This window comes from Pochonia chlamydosporia, chromosome 2 (genome assembly GCF_001653235.2).
Source record: "Pochonia chlamydosporia 170 chromosome 2, whole genome shotgun sequence".
Taxonomy (NCBI): domain Eukaryota; kingdom Fungi; phylum Ascomycota; class Sordariomycetes; order Hypocreales; family Clavicipitaceae; genus Pochonia; species Pochonia chlamydosporia.
In genome coordinates, this window is record NC_035791.1 from 270,590 (window position 1) to 289,851 (window position 19,262).

Below are 19,262 nucleotides of genomic sequence, written 5' to 3' on the forward strand. Positions count from 1 at the left end.
CCATGTGCCATGTGTGCATACTGGAACAGTCTGGTACAGCCATGCAGAAAGCGGAGCCAGTTCTCTTTGCTCCAGACATTTTACATGGCCGCCTGGTTTTTGCCTGCAGAAACCATCCCTCTCATACTTGACACACCCATCCACGTTGCTGAAACCTAGCAAAATCTCTTGACCCGAGTGTCCGGATCACCAGCATCCACTTCTAGGGTGCACACTACATCCACACGTGGAACAGCGGCGGTCGATTGGCCCTAAAGCAAAGAGGTATACAGATGTGCCGTTTGAATGAGAGTGCAGAAAGCAAATACTCTGGAGTCTTGACAGAGAATTACTGGACTCCTCCGCGTTTCTGACTCTGCACTTAAATTGAAGCCGCTCTAAGCTTGGAAAGTCTATCTCGTCCCATTCTAGCCCTATTACTGATGGAAATTTCTGCGATTCTTCCGTGTTCCCGCCGTGCAACAGGGCAGCCCATTCTTTCTTTGGCAGGGAGTTTCCCTACGCATTCTCTCGAGGCGTGGAGGGACAGGGCGCTTGCTGATACCACCATCCTCCGACACACCTTGCAGGCAGATCTCGTTGGGCCAACTCAACTATACGTCAGATCCATGGGATGATTGAAGCACAGGCAATTTGGTCTTTCGATTTCAACGCTGGGCCTAATGGAAGAAGATTGACCCCGATGAAACTGAAACTCGTGGGGAGTGGCGGTATCCCTTTAATGTTCAATGTTGGCACATTCAAACAACCAATCTGTTGAGTTCGTTCTATAACTGTCATCCATATCACTAAAATGGTAGGTCTGCACCAGTTGTATAGCGACTTAAGTTATTACTATGAGCAGACTGGAAAAGAGAACCTTAACCCGCTGATCAAGCAGCCTCTTCTCGTTTGTCCTTCCTCATCCGTCTTCGCTGCCGGCGGCTACTCTGTTGTTCTCTAAATCTCCCCAAGCATCGCTGCAAAGGTGTCACTTAAGGCAGGGGAGTGCAAGCAACAAAATGAGCAGCAGCTATCTGAACTGCTGTGTCAACTGCGGTCCTGTTATATCGTCCAGTGCTTCTTCTGCGGAATCGATGTCAGCTTTCAATGTTCTCGAATGCCTTTACCAAGGCACACTCCACGAAAGAATAAGTCTCAAGTGGCCACGGCCTGTTCTGCAATGGATTTTGCAACTGTCATCTGCAGTTGCGTGCCTAGATAGACCATGCTCATGGCGATTTCAAGCCGCAGAATATTATGATTGGCGGCAATGATGAGCGACCAGGCTCTTCTCCAGATTGTTACTTTTAATTCCCCGGAAAGTATACTTATTAAATGATCTCCTTCACCGCGCATTGAGTGATGGACCTCCATCTGTTGGTGGATTTAAGTCGAATCCTGTTACCACATCACGAATGGATATATCAAAGCGCGTGACTTCCTGGCTCTGGGACAGTGACTCCCAGACGACAGCGCCAGGCTTAAGAGTGTTCAATGTTAAAGATAACGAGCTAGACAGATGATTGAGTTATGGCTACGCTAGGCATTAACACCGACTACCAAGCAACCAACACGTGTGGCCCTATCACCACTCTGCTCTTCACATTAGCTCTCAGCTAATAAATATAAAAATTCCACCAGACGCGATGGCGACCGCCGCCAATTCTCCCCAGGCCGGTACAATTAAGATTGGTGGCACGGGCATCAAATGTCAATTTGGCAGCCGATTTTGCCACGCAGCGACAAGCAAACACCACACATGCATTCACGAGACACGGAGCCAGAACTGCGCGGCCGCCGCCATGCCCAGCGGATTGTTGTGCCCGTAGCATGCGAGAGTTGCAGACGAGCCAAGATCAAGGTCAGTAACTTGACTGCTGCCGGTTTGGTCAAGTCCATGTCTGGTACCGTGACGCTTTTCCAAGGTGACATGGCATGAAGCAGTCGATGATGTCAGATCTGTCAAGTTCAATAGTTGACATCTGGAGGCTGGGCTTCTAGTCGCACCAACTGACATCAGACTTTCTCTGCATATACAGTGCAATGGCGCCAGACCAAGCTGCTCCGGGTGTTGCCTCAAGAAGCGAGAGTGTATTTACCGCGCAGAACCGGGCGAGTCAAGAGATGCAGTCTTGAAAAGAAAATACAATCCCATCGAGGGCGAGCTTCAACAACTCCGAGAATCACACCAGGCTTTGCAACGAATTGTTTCGGCACTGCAGACCCGGGACGAGTCGGAGGTTGCCATCATTGTCCGACGCCTTCGCGACGCCCAAGATCCCCAAGACATAGCGAGGCAACTTGAGGGAGGCGACTTGCTCCTCCAACTCCGCGTATCACCAGAGACCAAGTTTCGCTTCAACTTTCCGTATCGTCGGCAAATACCAAAGGCGCTACTTACCCCCGAAAATGCATACCTTGACTCGCTGCTGTATGAATCGTCATTCGCATCACCAAATCGGAGCCCGACTATGATTGTTCAAGTTGAAAGACTCCAACCTCAGTATCTTAAGCCCTTCGCCGCAGCTCGTATTGCTGATCCTCGACTGGGCAAGGTGGACATTGCCAGATGGGCTACGGTGTGTACTGACAACGATCTCATGAGAGATCTGCTACATATCTATCTGCTATCAAGTTATCAAGGCTAGAATCTCTAGAGGAGGCAATGGCTGCCTTGCGGACGAGTAATCCTGACCACGTCGACCAACTCCTAGATTGCATACGCACGACCGATGATCCTGTCAGGGTTATGGAAAATTTTGCGAGTTCCCCGGATGTAGTTCCCAGGCTCAATCCACAATCCCAGCTATTGCTTCTTGCGAATAGGCCGATAAGCAACTTTAGGCTCTTACTTCCAAACGCATCTCTTACTCTGGCAGCAATCGATTCATTTTTCAACTGCAGTGGCAAGCTGTTTCATGTCTTCTCAAAAGATTATATACTACAATGCTACCAAGCCGTCTTCTACGAGTCACGGGTTCCTCAGGAGCAACTAAAAGCGAAACTCTGCTGTCTAACTGCCGTTGCGTCAGTAGGCGCTCAATACCGCCCTGACAAACTTACCAAGGAAGAAGAACTAGGCTTATATAACCTATCTAGACACTTTTTTGAGGTTGCTGTGGAGCAAACCCCGCTTCACGCGATCAAGGTTTGCACACTTTTTGCCCAGTATAATATCATGAACAAGGAGATGATTTCTCTCGGCTACGTTGGTAAGCGGCCCGATTAGGCCCATTCCAGCCTGTTGGAACTGGCAATGCTGATATACTTCCACCTAAAGAGACGGGACTAAGCATGTGCCACATTTATGGAATAAGCAATAGAGCTGTACGACCATATTCCATGCCTAGCGTGGAATGGTCTGATCTTCGGAAAACATGGCGAACTTTGGTCTTTTTCTCAAGGTGAGTCAAATTGATTAATCGCACAGCAGCCCACCTCTGACGACGTGTCCTGGAAGCTGGCTTTCATCGACGCTTGGGTACGTATCTGGGAATTCCTGGATGAGCGACAGACAAATGGTACGACACTTCATCCCCTTACTTTTACCTTTAGAACGCTAACGAGTCCAAGTTGTCAGATATGAAAGCCGAAGATCTAACAAACATTGCGGATGGTGCGTTTAAGTTCTTGTTGAAACATTTCTGAGATCTAACACCTAGCAGTTGTTCAAACGGAAATAGCGCGGATTTGCATCCTTAAAGCAGACATACTTCGTATGCATCTGGTTTTCAAAGAACTCACAGTGCCAGCTATAGATTCTATCAGAAGAGATTTGCTGGTCTGGCATCAAGAACTACCAGAAGTTATGAGGGTGGAGGCTAGCCAACATGACGGCCTTCAAATAGAGACTAGACGATCCATACTGCATTTACATCTGCTCTATCTGGGGGCCATAATGCTACTATATCGCCGGATTGCGACCCAATTCCTACAGTCATATGCGACTAAGACTACGCCCACTCTTATGCAGCTGCCATTGCGAGACGCATTCGCCAAACAAAGGGCTGACGCTATTGTTGCAGCGGGTACGTCAGCGAGAATCGTCAAGCTTCTGCTTGAGGATGATAGCGTATTTAAACACTGTTGGCTAGTCATGTATGTCCAACCAGACGCCTTTGCACCGTAGTCGGTAGAGGCTAAGCCTGTTGTTCACTAATGCGATTGCGCGCCAGTTTCCAAACCTACACATCATGCACGATTCTTTTGCACACAATAGCTCAGAAGAAAATGCATAACTTCGCGTCGACGTCGTGGGAGGAGGACGTAGCTCGCGCCAGAGACTGCCTTTCTGTCCTTGCCTTCTGTGGCACCGAAGACCGAGTAGCGACTCACTTCCACGTCAAGCTCGACTCACTCTTGCAAGGGGTACTTTCAGAGAGTTCAAGCAGCTCAGCTGAACAGACACCTCCTCAAGCGGAGTTCCAGCAGGACACCACACAACCGAACGAGCCTTTCAGTCCCATGGAAGTTGAAACAAACGAAGACCAGGGTAACGATGACCAGGCGTACTTGGAAATCCACGCATACCTTCTCCATATTCCTGGCCATGCCAGCGAGGGTCAGGTGCAGTTCTCGTACCTCCTGCTTATGATGCTGAGCCAGCCATTTGGTGACCCTGACACTAGAGAGGCTGCGGAACTCAATTTGAAGGAAAACTGGCTTAATGATCCTTCACGATATGAGTATCCCCAAATGGCGGAGCGACTAGACTGGGACATCGAGAAGAGTCGTCTGTTCCAGTGGGATCTTAGCAAGTTGAGGTTCCCGAGGTTGGACATATTGGAGCATACCGGTCCATCAGGAAGTGCCCCGAGTAGGTTCATTGGCAGCAACGCGCCAAGTGGATGGGTGTCTGCCGCGAATTTTACCACCCCAAGAGATAAGTAATAAGGAAGTCCTCGGGTCTACATCTACCAGGTCGTACACACGCAACGATGCGAATTTCTCGGCTGCCTTGTCATATTTGACATATTTCGGCAGAAATTGGTAGGCAGCAGTCTGTTGTGTACACCGATCACAGCTTTCATTTGAAGCCCTTCGTCCAGCTTAGCACGATGGGTACGTGGAATCAACTAGTTCTTCAGATTTTGACTCATTTACTATCGCAAAGTCAACAATGCTGGCTACGTATTGTTAGAGCTGTCGTGAGTGTGAATGACGTAGGCCATGCTCATTATGGATCGAGCAGACTTCAGGTAAAGTCGAGCACAACGGCGGAGACTATTCTATTTTTACCAATAATCCCCAAGGCTTAAGCTAATCTATTATATTGTATCACTTAATATGTAGTTTGGATGAAAAGAATCTATACCTTGCGGCTTACATCTACATTCTCTATCTATTGCCTACCCAGTCTCAACACTGGATATGGATCTTGGATTCACCAGAACGCCTATTCCAACCAAACTTTAAACACGAAAAAAGTACACTTACGCAAAACTCTTGGCAGCCACAAAGCTCACGTCTTCGTTAAACCTCCAATGGGCATCAAAGTAATAAGGATTCCCATTACTCGCAGCATATAGATCGTTGTTGAAGTGCCGCCAGTAGCGAGCAGGATAAGCCCAGGATCGCAACGAGCTACCTTGACCGTAAAGACCGGCCTCCGGACAAAAGGTAGCTGTTTCATGAAACAACTTCTTGCCATTATTGGCGGCAAGCTCAAGGCGATAATTGTGGTCGAGGCGTATGAAATGGCCAGGCGAATCGACAGACTCAAACGAGAAGCAGCCGTCGAAGCCAAGTCCTCCACGAACAATCCAGCTGGCTTCCTTTTTAAGCTGCTGGCTACTCTTGGATGACACGACTTGCGTCTTCATAGTGGCTCCACTGTGAGCAATATATCTCGTGTTGCAGCAGGGCGTGGTGACCCGAAGCGAAACACGAGAGCCAACAACAAAGGGAGGGCCACTGATCAAAGAAGTGGTAGCGTACTTGGCTGCCTTGACAATATCTTCCTGGACTTTGGCCTCAGCCTTGTCGGACGGATAGCCCTTGGTCATGGCGCCTTCGTAGAAAGTACCTTGGCCCCTATTGCTATTATCACCACCGATGCCGAGCACAATTGCCCCCTCTCTTCGCATCTTGGCATACATTCCATTGGGTCGTTTGCCATTATAAAACGTCGACAGAGTGCCCGACGCCCCGTCACCACCACGGATGGCAAAACGTCCGGCCTTGCCCTTCACCACAGCAGTAACAAAGCGAGAAGTCATGCTAGGATTCTTGTGGTTCCGGCCGTGGTCGTGGCCTGCAAACATGCCATCTTCCAGGTCGGCTTGAACCCAAGGCCCACGGCCGGAGCCGTGAAAACCGCCAATGCCAAAGTATATAGCTTCCATCTTACCACCACCCGTGTCTTTGTTGTCTCTCTCGGCATTGCCATAGTCAAAGCAGCAGAAAGTACTGTAGTGGGTGCCGTCAAGGACGGCATACATGCCCTGCGCCTGGTCTCCAGTAGCAGTATGTTTCGCTTTATTATTGCGATATCCAGTCTTAGGCGCAATGAACACACCATATGCCTTTTTGCCGTGGACTGTAACAGGCGCGCCAATGGCGCTTGCTAGGGAGTCATAACCCTTTGCTTCAGGGCCACTGCCAGCGCCTCCGGGCGGTGCCTGGGTGAGATGGTTACCATGACCGGACTGATCATAGATGATAGTAATAAGACAAGTTGTCCGGGCGCAGAAAGAATCTTGAGCGGCAGCATCAGCTACTTCTCCGGCAGAGATTGGTGTGATATTGATGGTTGCCTGGTCGGAGCCGCGCTTCACTTGATACAGTTCGCCAGTGTAGTTGGCGTACAAGGCCCGTGTAGTACTATGCGCCGCGACGCATGGTGTGCCGTAAGACTGATAAATGTCACAGGGTCTAGCCACCGAGGCGGCAACATACATGCCCAGGAGCAAGCAAGCGTGTTGCACCGTTCGTGAAAATTTGTCGAGGAGAGACATGTCTGGGACACGTATCACCGGCAGTGGCAGCGACGATAGCATCAGCACGAACGGGCAGGCCTATTTGGGGGCTTTCTTTTCATTTCTCATCTTATCATGGGGTATTCTCGTCTTCTTATGTGGGAGATGTGCAAAAATACGACTCAAAACACAGTTGACAACAAACGAGCCGAGCCACGCTGGCTTCCAGAACTTCCCGCAGAGCCCAGGCCCTGCTGATTGAGGGTATCCGGTCATGCTCGATAGTCGTTATTGGACAATGGTATGCACGGATTCTCTCCAAGTTCAAACTAAGAGCCAACAACGAACCACGTCAATATTCAAAAGCGTGGGTGAAAGAATGCCCAAAGAAAATCACAGCCACAGTCGCATTGCGTAGGTCCACATGGTGCGAGTGATAAATCCACAGCATGACGTCCATATCGGCTTGTGGAAGCCGAAGGAATCTGGCCTGAGTTGACTGCAGGGTCCTAACTCGTGTCCGGTCTGGTCTGATAATGGGGTGTTACACTTGAAACCCCTGAGGCTGCGTTCAAGTTGCTAAGCCTTACATTGTGGGTCAAAGCAGGCATTCGGACGATTGCCGAGTCGGGAGCTCACCGAGATTCGGGTCCCTTTGTTCGAGTTGGGATGGTCAACTGGTCTGTTTCTGTACATGATGAGCCTGGTGCTTCTCCAAGCATCAAATGTCTCAAATGTCTAGTGTTTCTGGCGGTCAAGAGAGTAGCACTGCATCCAAGGCTGCAGTCCATGTCATGCATGTGTTGCCAAATCATGTCTTTAGGGTCAGTCAGATCCACGAAATCGAACAGAATTTGGATTATTCAAGCCCCCTACTGTCTTGGGTAAGGCGCGGCCTTTTGTAAACGTTTTATGCGTTAAAATGAATCTCGTTGGTTTTCGTGGCTCCGGCCCCAAGGATACGATGGCCCCTTTGGCCGAGTCAGTCATAGCCACATTGAAAAAAAAGCGGCAATACGGCACATAATTCATGGCGGTGACAGACATGGGCAGGGAGAATGCTACCAATTGAGACGTCTAATGTGCCCGTACCTCCAATTTGCCAGAAGAAAGCATGAATGTAACCCGATGCAAGAGCGTGGGCCAGCTTACCATTCGATAGATGGTCCATCGCCAAGTTAAAATGGGCGAGCTCACAGTCTCAAAGTCAAACCAGATTTATGTAGGGTAGATGGTCTAGAACTCTTGATGCGCAGTTTTGCGTATATATGCAGCACATGCAGTTTTGCCCACTTGATCGCTTGACAGGCTAGGAGTCGGTTGAACACAATCGCCAATGTCATGCTATCTCTAATAGTAGCTGGAATTCTGCTGTTTCCCAATTTGATGTCTGGACGGGACTGGTTCAATGTTCCTTTCGCAGACCAGACACCACACCCGACATTCGAACATTTGAACATTTGAACCAGACATTGAATGCCTGGCACACATGGTCGTGGCAGTGAGGGGCAAGCAGGCTGGATGGCAACCTGCGGACTTTTTGCTTTTCTTTTTCTTTCCTTTTTAATTTTGGGAAGGGGGGATTGCATCGAAAAGTCAAGAGAACATTGAATGTTAAGTGCATGTGAGTGTGGGTGGGGGAAGCGTATCACGTGCAGAACGTGTGCAATTCGTGAGCGACATGGCTGGCCAAACGCGTCTCGTCTTGGTCAGCCCGGTCGTCCAATTACTGCCAGACGTGACCGGCCTTGGTTGACAGTTAGCAACTAATTTTTTTTGTTGTCGTCCAATGATGCAATGCCACAACAACAATGTCCCCAGATGTAATTGATCTCATTTCCTCTAGTCCTCCACGCTCCGCCATCAGCACAGAGCCGCCGCGGCGAACTGTCTTCCCGTCCGTCTCCACGGGATCCTCACGGCGACGAAGTTTGAAGCCAAGGGATTCAACCCCATCCCCAAGCCGAAGACTGCTAGGCCGGTGTCAGACCCAGCCTTCATCTGTTCGTCCATGTCAGACCGCACAAGGCTTTGATGAAATTGACGACTTTAACGACGACCTCGCCGACAGTGTCTTTGATCTGCTCGATGATTGGCAAGCAAAACGCAGACGGACTCATGAAGAGGATGGTGAGGACACATGTTTGAGAACAGCTGCGCCTAGCATCTCCAAGTCCTCGCTACCTTTGAAGGTTCGAGATGGTCGTTGTCGGAATACAAAAGCAGCTCTAGAACCCATCGAGCTTACAAGCCCCGCGGACTGGCCATCACCGAGTGAGAAACCCGTCAATATCAGCCAACCATTGTCGTCGCTGCCATCCATCACCGCAGACAAGACTGCAAATCCAGCAACTGCAGGTCAGATTGCACCCCTGGCATCCGATCCTTTTGCCAGCTCGCCTCTTCGCCCTGTCAATAGGCGCAAGGCGGGTACCAGAGCTTCGTCCGTCGACATCTTGTCCAGCTCATCCCCACTGAGAACGACGTCATATCGGATTCGAACCACTGGCGACAACAGAGGCATGAAATGCAATCGATCTAACTTGCCAGCCAAAAGTTCTGTTGACCTGACAGTCGAATACAACAATATAACAAGGCGCGGTGCAGTTCCCGATGGCCCAACACCCAAAGAGGCTGCCTGGCCCACGGTTTCAAAGGACCTAATCAGCATTGATGGCTCCGACTCGCTAAGCGACATTAGCGATGAATTACCAGCCATCACGGACATGGATGTGTCCAAACGCCGCGCCAGATCACCACTGCGACGTTCGCAGAGTGACTTAACGTCGGCCAGGCCCAAGACTTCCCATGCACCCGCCGTGGCCAGGAAAGCAACAACGGCTCTTGCTCGGGAGGCGGAGAAGTCGAGAAAGCGTCGGGAGCGAGACGAAGCCAAAGCCATCAAAGTTGCTGAAAAACAACGCATTGCCGCCTTGACAGAAGTGAACAAGCTCCGCACAGACAAGAAAGTATCTGCACCAGAAATGATTGTGGACTTACCGTCTGGCCTGGGCTTAGAGTTGCAGGTTCCGACCCAGGAATTGCTACAAGGGCTTGGTGTGCAGTACTGCACATGGAATTGTCCTGAGCACAGGATTGTTAAGTGGCGGAGAAAGGTGACATGTAAATTCAACAACGATATTTGCTTGTGGGAGCCCGTCCCTTTGCATATTGTGGACGAGGGCATTGCCGTCTTGATTCTTACGGCGGAAGAATTTGTCGCAATAGCGCGGGAGAACTCCTTGGCGGATCATGTCGCTGATATCAAGACCCGTTATGGCGACCTGAATTTTATGTATATTCTTCAAGGACTAACTCTTTGGCTTCGTAAGAATCGCAGCAATCGAAACCGACAGTTTACTTCTAATGTTCGATCTGCAAATGAGGTCGCGCTGTCGTCATCGTCCCGTGCAAGAACAGAACACGTTTCGGAAGACCTTATTGAAGAGGCATTGCTGGGTCTTCAGGTGGAACATGGCAGGCTCATTCATCATACAGCTGTGGCGTCTGAGACAGCCAGATGGATAATTAACTTTACGCAACATGTGTCGACGATTCCGTACAAGAAGCAGAGAGACCAGGCGACTTCTGCCGCTGGATTTTGCATGGACAGTGGTCAAGTACGGACAGGAGACAGTGCCCAAGACACATACGTTCGGATGCTACAAGAGATTGTGCGGGTAACGGCCCCGATTGCATATGGGATTGCAACTGAATTTGACAGCGTCACCAAACTTGTGGACGGCTTGGAACAAGGAGGCCCAACAAGACTAGATGCTGTGAGGAAGAGCACAAACAAGGACGGCGCCGTTTCTGATCGAACGATTGGGCAGGCAATAAGTCGAAGAATGCACAAAGTGTTTACCGGAAGAGATGAGGAAAGTACAAATGTATGATATAAGGCCCCATTTGAACAAGCACAGTGCACTACGGTTATATATGATATGCTACGCAATTTATGTCGCCCTGCTGTCCCTGTCATTGTTTTGGAATGACAGGCAGATCCCAGGATCAGCTAACTCTTACTTGGAGTGGCGTGATGGACCGCATGGTGGTAGGTTAGACTGAACAAGCTTGACTACGAAGACTAGGAGTAGGAGTAAGCACTCCATGGTTTGATCGGTATCGGGCATTGTAAATCGTGCAGAAATAGAATCTACAAAGACTTTTTGCCAAGTTAGCAATGAACATGCCTCAAGCGTGCTGCAGTAGTGTAGACGGAGCCAAGAAGGCAAAGAAGGAGAGGAGCAGAGTGCATATCAGACAGCGGTTGGACAAAATTGTTTCCACATTATGTTTCAGAACAGGTCTGTGAATTAATTGTGTTTTCATCATGTGAAGTATCCAAAGGATACCTGCACTCTGCCAACAAAAAAGGAGAAGTAGAACGAAAAATGGTATTTACCTTTTAACTTGAGGCTAGGCTTGGTGTCAATTTGCGTCGTCTTCAGCCCTTCGTTTTCGCGAGGGGACCAGGAACCCGTCTAGAGTTTTCTGTTTCTCGTCATGAGCAGCGCTGCCAATGCCGCCACGGGTCTTGCGAAGACCAACAAGGTGAGTTGTGCAGTTGATCTGGGAAACCCCAAGTTGAACTCGTGACCATGGCGATTGACCGACAGCTGCGCCAGCGGCTGTGGCATTCGATGGTGTAACGACAAGATGCAGATACCCTGTGTTGCTCCACGATATCCTTGTGGACGTAAGCTGGTGCAAGCCTGGGCTCGTGGAGCCATGATCCCCACAGACGGCGAGCTTCTTCAGCAGAGTCGAAATCAAAACGCCTAGAGTGATACCATGGCTCACAACCACGACACAATACTTGTCCGAGCCAAGAGCCGGCTGGGATAGAGCAGGCGCAAGATGCTTCTCCAGGAATGCATTGGTCCTTGCCTTCAACGACTCCAAGGTCTCAGCCCCCGTCTGCACTGGCCGTTCGTAAGAAGGCGCGGGAGAAAATTTGACGCCTTCCCAGTTGCCAAAATGCTTCTCGCGAAGTTCAGCCAGTTGAACTACTGTCAACGCAGACTGGTGCACCTTGTTTTGAGAATCGCATATGACCTCGGCCGTCTTCGCAGCTCGCACTAGGTTGGAGGCAAATACGTGTTTTACCTCCAATCGCGATTGGATTAGGCTCGATGCAAACCGATGAGCTTGGAGGACGCCATGGGCAGTCAGGGCAGCATCACGGGAGCCGCCATAAAGACCAGCCGCATTGTCCACGCTCTCGCCGTGACGAACAAGAAGAAGGTGCATTGGCCTCAGAAAGTGGCACAATACGAGTGAGATCTTGACGACATCTTTCCACACTTTGGAGTAGGACGTGGGACGACGTTTGTCGATGTGTTGGCCAGAAGAAAAAAATAAATGGAGGGAAGAAGCGTGCTTGTGGTTTTTGTAAAGTGCGGGAAAAAATATTTCGCCAAAATTGCATAAGTGGGGGGGGGACATTCAATGCTTGCACAGGTGACACGTGAACTGACGGGTGAAAGAAGATGAGAGAAACATGTCTGGGACTAATCATCCCCAGAGTGTTTGCGTTTTACTCAAGATTGGCAATGGCAAACATTGACAATGTACGCGTCAAAGAGCTTCCAATTGATGAAACTTGGTTTATTGCTGACAGGGACCGGTTCAAATCCTCCATGCGTGAAAAGCCAGTGCTTAAGTATGGTCACTGTTGGATGCTAAATCCTGGAAACCCGAAACGATCCGGGAACCATCTTCTGAAAAACGCCATGCGGATCATACTTTGCAGCCACGTCTTGCATGAATCTGACATTCTTCACGCCGTAGCTCTTGAGCGCGTCTTGGCTGGGATCTGCATAGTTGACGTATATCCAGGGCATATTGGCATCGATCGATTCTGCGAAGCGTCTCAACTCGGCAGTCATGGCTGCAGCTTTTCTGTGCAGAATTGACTCATGCTCGGGAGTTTTGACGGACGCAGCGCACAACCAAAGGAGAGAATTACCCTCCACCTGATCTATACCAAGCATGTTGCCTCCTTTGTTAGAGCCAATGTCGGCGAAGATCTTTGGCAGAGGTTGCCAAAGAGACTGCGTTACGAGGTCGGTGGCAGGGACGAGTTCGAGCATGTCGGCGACAAACGCTTCGTGGAGTTCAGCGGATTTCTTGACAACGCGCACGTCGTTCTTGAAGGACAGGGTGAACCAAACATTTCTGCTCCGTGGTCAGCTGGGTTCCCTGATTTCCGATCCGAGAGGAATAAAATTAGAAAGGTGACACAACCAAACTTGTTGTGTGGTCTGACCTCAAGTTTGATGGGAGAAGGTAATCATTGGCGATACCACTCATAGGTCGCTTTTTGATGTCGTTGAACAGCTCCGGTATCTTTTGAACTTGCTCAAAAGCCGGGGGATTAGCCACGCCATGTGTGTCCACCAGAACCTGGGCGATGATAATGTCCGGCGCCATGCTAGGCTGAAAAGTGAAGTTGACAATGAATGCCGCCTCGGGGTTCTTGTGGTTGTCATCTGTGAACTTGATCAACGCTTCAATAACCAGGTCTGCATGAGTTTTTTCCGACGCACGAATACCACCCCAGAGTTGGCCAGCTTCGAAAGCCTCTACGTCGAAACGGGTAACGATGCCAAAGTTTCCAAGGCCACCCTTCAATGCCTTCCAGAGATCTTTGTTGCATTGGGAATTGGTATTGACTATCTCGCCACTGGCGAGTACAACCTCGGCATTTATCAAGCCGTCACAAACGAAGCCGCGCCGACCTGTGTAGTATGAGTTGTGTAACGGTACGAGTGCACGAACAAGGTCGAGTGCGACTTGGATGAAGCGATTATTCACAAGGAGAAAAAGAGAACCCGTAAAGGAACTCTGGCTGAAGCTATTTACACAATGCTCACAAAGTGAGACATTCATTAAACGGGCAGGTCACATGATTCCCTCACAAGTTGCCGCCACCAGTGAGGAGCCCACCAACTCCGACATTGCCATCACGGCCACCGGCTACCATGACGCCCTTGTTCTCGAGAAAGAGGAAGACGTCTCCCCATCGCTGGGCCGGGCCGAGAGACGCAACCTTCCTCTCAGAATCGTAAGTAGACTTATTGAAATGTCCAAGATCAACGGTAACGCCGTTGTCAATGCTGCTACCGCCAGCCCAATGACTGTGGCCGCCGCTGCGCACGGCGAAACCACCGTGGCTGACAGAAGCTAAAGCTTTGATGGCTGCAGAAACATCTTTTGTGGTGAGAGGTTGGACAATACACCATGGCCTTAGCCGTGAACTTGCAGACCACCACGAGTTGATCCTATGTTCGTATTCCGCGTCACCTGGGAGGAGCATCTGCTCCCCAAGCCCGGCCGCGATAAGGGCATCGCACTACACAACAAAACACAGTAATGAATATGTCAGCCTTTTTGGTTTCCACTTTTTTTGTAACTTTCGAAATGTTAATGGTGCCGATCTTGTGGCCGGAGAGGTCACTGAGCTGTCCTGTTTTCCAATAGAGTTGCTGGTGTACGGGTTTCCTTATGCCTTCCTTTGAAACGGCCCAGCTACATCTCTTATTCACCGGATGTCAGAGCAGACACAAGACATGGGCAACAATGCGTACGAAGACCGTGTACGTCCGCCCCAGGAAAGCTCCGCAATTCTAACGCAGCAGAAACATAGAGACCCCAACTGGCGAGGGCAACGATGGAGCATGTCCCTAGCTTACCTGAGCTATTCCCGTAACTCCAGTCATGCTTTTAGTCATTTCGGACGCGATAGAGCCAGGAGAGAAAATGTGCACCGAAAGACTAACAATTGCGAGGAGTCGAGCTGCGATGCTGGCTGATGATGTTTCGAACATACTCGTGACGGGTCGTTGCTTGATACCGCATTCAAAATTTCCGTAAGCAAAGGTTTTCAAACCTTGGGTTGCACCTCTAGCCATTGGTTGGGTGTATGTTGTTTTATATATACAATAAAGCCACCAACGGCATTCACCGTTTCTGGAAGCTATTGAGAGAAGCAAGCTACTGAACTAGTTGAGCGCAGCAGGTGGGGGAAGACATTGATGGACAGGTTCATTTTCTCGTTAGGCGGCTCCGTCTTCAATTTGGTGTATAACTAATGTCAGGAACATTACTCTCAATGTGACTTGAGACGGTTTCTTCACGGACAACCGTAAAGAGATGATAGAGTGCCCTGGAAATGAGGTTTATGAGCAGACAAGGAGCTGCCACATCCGTTGACAAAAAAAAAGAAAGGGTCTCGTTTCCATGTCGTGCCTGGTAACCCCTCAGCAACCTCAAAGTGGTTGCACGAGTTTTCTCTCTTCTGCTCTTCACTCACCGGCCCATTGTAACCCAGAGAGCAGACAGTGATATGACTCTGCCAATCCAGTCATCCACTGCCCACTAAGATGACAGTCTCCACCACCAGGTTGAGAGCGGTGTGAGAAAGTTGAGTAAACAATCAGCACCAGGTTCAACGCTACAGGCAGCCTCTCCGAGACATCGCGGCCACTCGCAAAGGTTGTTGCTGGGGAAAATCATGTTGTCAGCGCCCAGATGTACCGCTCGATGTACAGATGTCCGAGACAGATACTGATCGATGGCATTCATTGTAGTTGGCAATAAACCGAGGCCTGAGCTAGGAGTTTGGCGTATGTATCACCATTGTATCATGGGTTGCCAGAAAACTTGAAAATGAGTGCTCTTAACTCTGCTGTAATCTGGTACAGAATAACTTCAGTTGATTTCAGTCGTTTAAGAGTTCACAGAATTTGTACATGCGTGCCCGGTTTGTTGAGTGTTCACAAGCGTGAACGGTGACAAACGAGTATTTTTTCGTGAATGCGAACCGAAAATGAGAACAATTGCCTCGTTGTCCCAATAAACAACGCAAGGCCTCCGAACGCACCATTCTTTTGGCTGTGAGATCTGTCGACTTGGAGTCTCATACAGGTCACGGACAACATCAACGCCAGTATTGCCCTTGTCACAGCCAGTCAGGCGGTGAAGTGGTGGACGAGGTGGCTCTTCGAGATCAAGGAATCCAGCACGAAGGGTCGACTGTGCTTAAATGCTTTGCGATACTCTCTAGGGACAAAGTTAGCAGAGTCTTCAGACATAAAGTTACGCGAATAGTACGGTACCAGAGACGTGCGGTAAGTTGTCACCAGATCAACGGCCCGAGTTACTTTGGCTTTGGTCGGGCGTGATAGCAGATTTGACCAAGAATCTTGTCATATGGCGGGGCATCGTCCGAAGATACACTAACTTACGACTGGGGCAGATTAGTGGCTATGTGCGTTCGATTGTAGACACATTCTCGAGCACACTACCAAGGTTGTTATGTTGGTTATTTTTATAGAGATATGAACAACCTGAGCAACTGGTATCACTGGTCAATCCACACAATGACGTTGATTGTGACGGGATCCGGCACTTCTGTTTGACTTGGTACTGTATTTACCTGCTGCGGTTCTGCAATGGATCACGATCTCTTTAGTGTTGCCAATGTAGGATGGTGTATCAGCTGGTGTTGGTATTGCAACATACGCGTTGATCTTTGCATCACCAACACCCACGGTGGTTGATCTTTGAATATCTCGCTATGTTTGCCATTCTTTCGGCAAAAGTACTCTGTTATGTCCTCTTTGCATGATTAACAAGCAACAGTCAAAAAGTTGTGTAGCATGTACCACGCGTAGCACCGTCGTAAGGTCCGTGATTCCATTAAGACTCCTTATTTCCAGACTAGACGACATTGTCTAAGATGTTGAGAGTCATTCACCTTTTAAGAAACAAGATGAGCGCCTGGTGCTTTTGAATGAGGGACTGAATAATGCTGTTATAGGTTGGAAGATCTCAACCTTTGTAGATTGTATGCTTGAAGACCCCAATGGTTCTCACGAGCATGTGCATCGAAGTCAATCGCCTCTTCCTGTCAAGTTTATAGGATGCAAATAGGATGTTGATGCCCCTGACCAATACGTTCTAAAGGTGTGGCGCAGATACTATCGACGGCGAGTTTGGACCTTGCGAGGTGTTGTGGAGATTTTGGAGCACTGCTGAACTTTGAACCTTCCAGATTGGCCATGATGATTCCGTCGGCTGCTCTCTTTCCAAGGAGGAAAGATCATGGCCACATCACATCACGTTTCTTAGCACATTCAACCCCAGCATTGGTGGCGTTCTGGGGATATGCGGTCTTTGCACCGAGCCGGAGAAAACACCGGGAGGTGGCTTGCACATCACATCACGATGATGCTTCGGCTGGCGGGCTGGCTTGATGCATGACCGTAATAAGGCGTATCGAAATAAAGCTATTTGTATTGTACTTGTTTGTATGATCTTTTAAGTTAGGCTGCATTGGGGATTAAAATGTCCAAGACATGGTGGATAGCGAATTGACTAGCCTGCAGATTGACCGGTGTGTTTGACAGTTCAATACATGTCAATGCAAGATATTAATGACACAGGGGACTAGTACGGAGTACATCAAATGGATGTTTGAAACTTCAGGCTATCTGCAAAGTCTTGTACGGTGTCTCGGAAGGGTTGATCCGGCACGAACCCCAATGCCAGCGCTTTGGACACATCAAACTGTGTTGGCCAGCTGTTTAGCATGTTCCTGATATCCGGCGTGGGTTCTTCTCTCCGGACAAGCTTTAAAGCGTCTTGGCCACCAATATCCTGCAATGCCTGGAGCATCTCCCGCACGGTTACTACTATGCCTGGTAGTAGAACTTGTCGAATGTGAGGAGGCAAACAATTCGTCGGCAAAGTTAAAGCAATGATCAGGTTCTTCACGAGCGTTTTAGGTGAACATATCCAGCACTTGAAGTCGTCATCACACGGAATGACAGCTTCTAGACCTCGAAGTGGCTCTCGGATGATGCCACTCATCCAGCTACTTGCAGCTCTAGTGGGCTTGCCGCCCCGGACAGAGATCCCAGCCAGCCGAAACGAAAAGGCCGATATAAAACCGCGGCGATTGTAGTCATTCAGCATGGCTTCTACCATGATTTTGTGTGTTCCGTAACTTGTCTGAGGCGTGCAGACCGTTGCTTCAGAGGGAATGTCTGGCAGTGGTGAACCGTATGCCGCGATGGATGAGGTATATAAAACACGCACACCTGGGCGGCAAATCTTTCTCACGGCTTCCAGCAGCTTCAACACGCTGTGCACGTTGACTCGATAGCCTAGATCTATGTCTTCTTCGCTCCCCGCGGACATGATGCCGTGTAAGATGTATATAGCATCCAAGTCTGGCGAGATGACGGACTCGGCATCCTCAAACAAGTCAACTTTGACGCAAGTGGGCTGATTGTTGGAAGTCGATGCGCCCGATGGAATGTCGGGCTGAACAACGTCGGCCAGCGTCAGTGAATGGCCATCCTTCAATAGCGCTTCCGATAATACTTGGCCGATGTAGCCAGATGCTCCCGTCACGAGAATTTTCATGGCAAGGATGATACTACCTGGTAATGGCAAACTCGCTGCTGTCTGTGTTTTCGGCAAACTGGAGATAACAAGTACGGGTCCAATTCAGTAAGACAGCCAAGGCAAATAGAGGCACTGGATGAAAATTGCTCAGTCTCTAAACGTGTTGAAAGTGATGCCAGGTAAGAGACATAACGTGAAGACGGACTTTTGTCCGCTTCTCAATTTCGAATGGTGGATATTGGATGAGGAGAAAACCAAGGGGGGTTGGACAAGGGATGGCCTGCATAATTCGGCATCAAGTACGGCTTTTGCGGGGTGCCGACATCTGGAACTTCTCCAGACTTTTTGTCTGCAGTCAGTCCACAGATGTTGACCCTGGCTTTGTTGCCCTCCATGTCCCCATGTGTCCGGCTAAAGCCCTTGTCCAAAGTTATGTTGTCCCATCGGCAAATTACTGGAAGCGTCGCGGTCAACATCCCCTGCCCACTGCGCATACTGAGGATTTGAGTGAAGTCGATCCTGTACGCCATGTGTCAAGGGCCGTGGTAGTCATAGCCTAGTTCTTTCAGAGCACTAGATGGTCCCACCTGCATCTCGTTGTCGAAGTCACTACGTTTGATAACCGGACGCAGTCCTTTCTGAGTACCAATCACACCAAAACTGATTGCAAGTTAAAGCTATTGGCTGGTATTCGGCCTTGATTGTACCGAAGTTGTCAAAACTTGTTCAGTACGCCTGAAGATACCCTACCTAGGTAGGCATTATGGTGGGGAGTTGTAATCGTCATTAGTCCAAACCGTGAGATCAGTTGCCGCCGCCAAGGGAATACAGCTCCGCTGCGGCCGCCACGGTGAAATGCCAGCTTGACTTTGCGGGGAAGCCTGACTCCGGTTAATGACCAGGTTGATGGATCGCCATGTTCACTTGATGGCGCGGAATGAGGCC

The 19,262-nt window shown here is 49.5% G+C and overlaps 7 protein-coding genes across 7 annotated transcripts; 1 reads left to right on the plus strand and 6 right to left on the minus strand.

The window, feature by feature from the left end:
- Positions 1-361: 361 nt before the first annotated feature.
- Positions 362-550, minus strand: VFPPC_17612 (hypothetical protein; the record flags this gene model as incomplete). The annotated part of the gene is made up of 1 exon (XM_022429306.1): positions 362-550. One exon carries the CDS (start codon positions 548-550, stop codon positions 362-364), a length of 189 nt encoding a protein of 62 aa, XP_022285667.1.
- Positions 551-5,414: 4,864 nt separating this feature from the next.
- Positions 5,415-6,938, minus strand: VFPPC_11952 (alpha-N-arabinofuranosidase precursor; the record flags this gene model as incomplete). Its single annotated transcript, XM_018289986.1, has 1 exon — positions 5,415-6,938. One exon carries the CDS (start codon positions 6,936-6,938, stop codon positions 5,415-5,417), a length of 1,524 nt encoding a protein of 507 aa, XP_018146158.1.
- Positions 6,939-8,092: 1,154 nt separating this feature from the next.
- VFPPC_15458 (hypothetical protein) lies at positions 8,093-8,488 on the minus strand (the record flags this gene model as incomplete). Its single annotated transcript, XM_018293211.1, has 1 exon — positions 8,093-8,488. The coding sequence occupies one exon, from the start codon at positions 8,486-8,488 to the stop codon at positions 8,093-8,095; it is 396 nt and encodes a 131-aa protein (XP_018146159.1).
- A 222-nt stretch (positions 8,489-8,710) lies between these two features.
- On the plus strand, positions 8,711-10,795 carry VFPPC_11954 (alpha-1,2-mannosyltransferase (Alg2); the record flags this gene model as incomplete). The annotated part of the gene is made up of 1 exon (XM_018289987.1): positions 8,711-10,795. One exon carries the CDS (start codon positions 8,711-8,713, stop codon positions 10,793-10,795), a length of 2,085 nt encoding a protein of 694 aa, XP_018146160.1.
- A 535-nt stretch (positions 10,796-11,330) lies between these two features.
- VFPPC_14982 (phosphoglycerate mutase family protein) lies at positions 11,331-12,152 on the minus strand (the record flags this gene model as incomplete). Its single annotated transcript, XM_018292745.1, has 1 exon — positions 11,331-12,152. One exon carries the CDS (start codon positions 12,150-12,152, stop codon positions 11,331-11,333), a length of 822 nt encoding a protein of 273 aa, XP_018146161.1.
- A 431-nt stretch (positions 12,153-12,583) lies between these two features.
- VFPPC_17611 (6-hydroxy-D-nicotine oxidase) lies at positions 12,584-14,815 on the minus strand (the record flags this gene model as incomplete). The annotated part of the gene is made up of 4 exons (XM_022429305.1): positions 12,584-13,079; positions 13,171-13,758; positions 13,823-14,256; positions 14,597-14,815. The coding sequence occupies 4 exons, from the start codon at positions 14,813-14,815 to the stop codon at positions 12,584-12,586; spliced, it is 1,737 nt and encodes a 578-aa protein (XP_022285668.1).
- A 2,554-nt stretch (positions 14,816-17,369) lies between these two features.
- VFPPC_14949 (nucleoside-diphosphate-sugar epimerase) lies at positions 17,370-18,335 on the minus strand (the record flags this gene model as incomplete). The annotated part of the gene is made up of 1 exon (XM_018292714.1): positions 17,370-18,335. One exon carries the CDS (start codon positions 18,333-18,335, stop codon positions 17,370-17,372), a length of 966 nt encoding a protein of 321 aa, XP_018146164.1.
- Between the last annotated feature and the right edge of the window lie 927 nt (positions 18,336-19,262).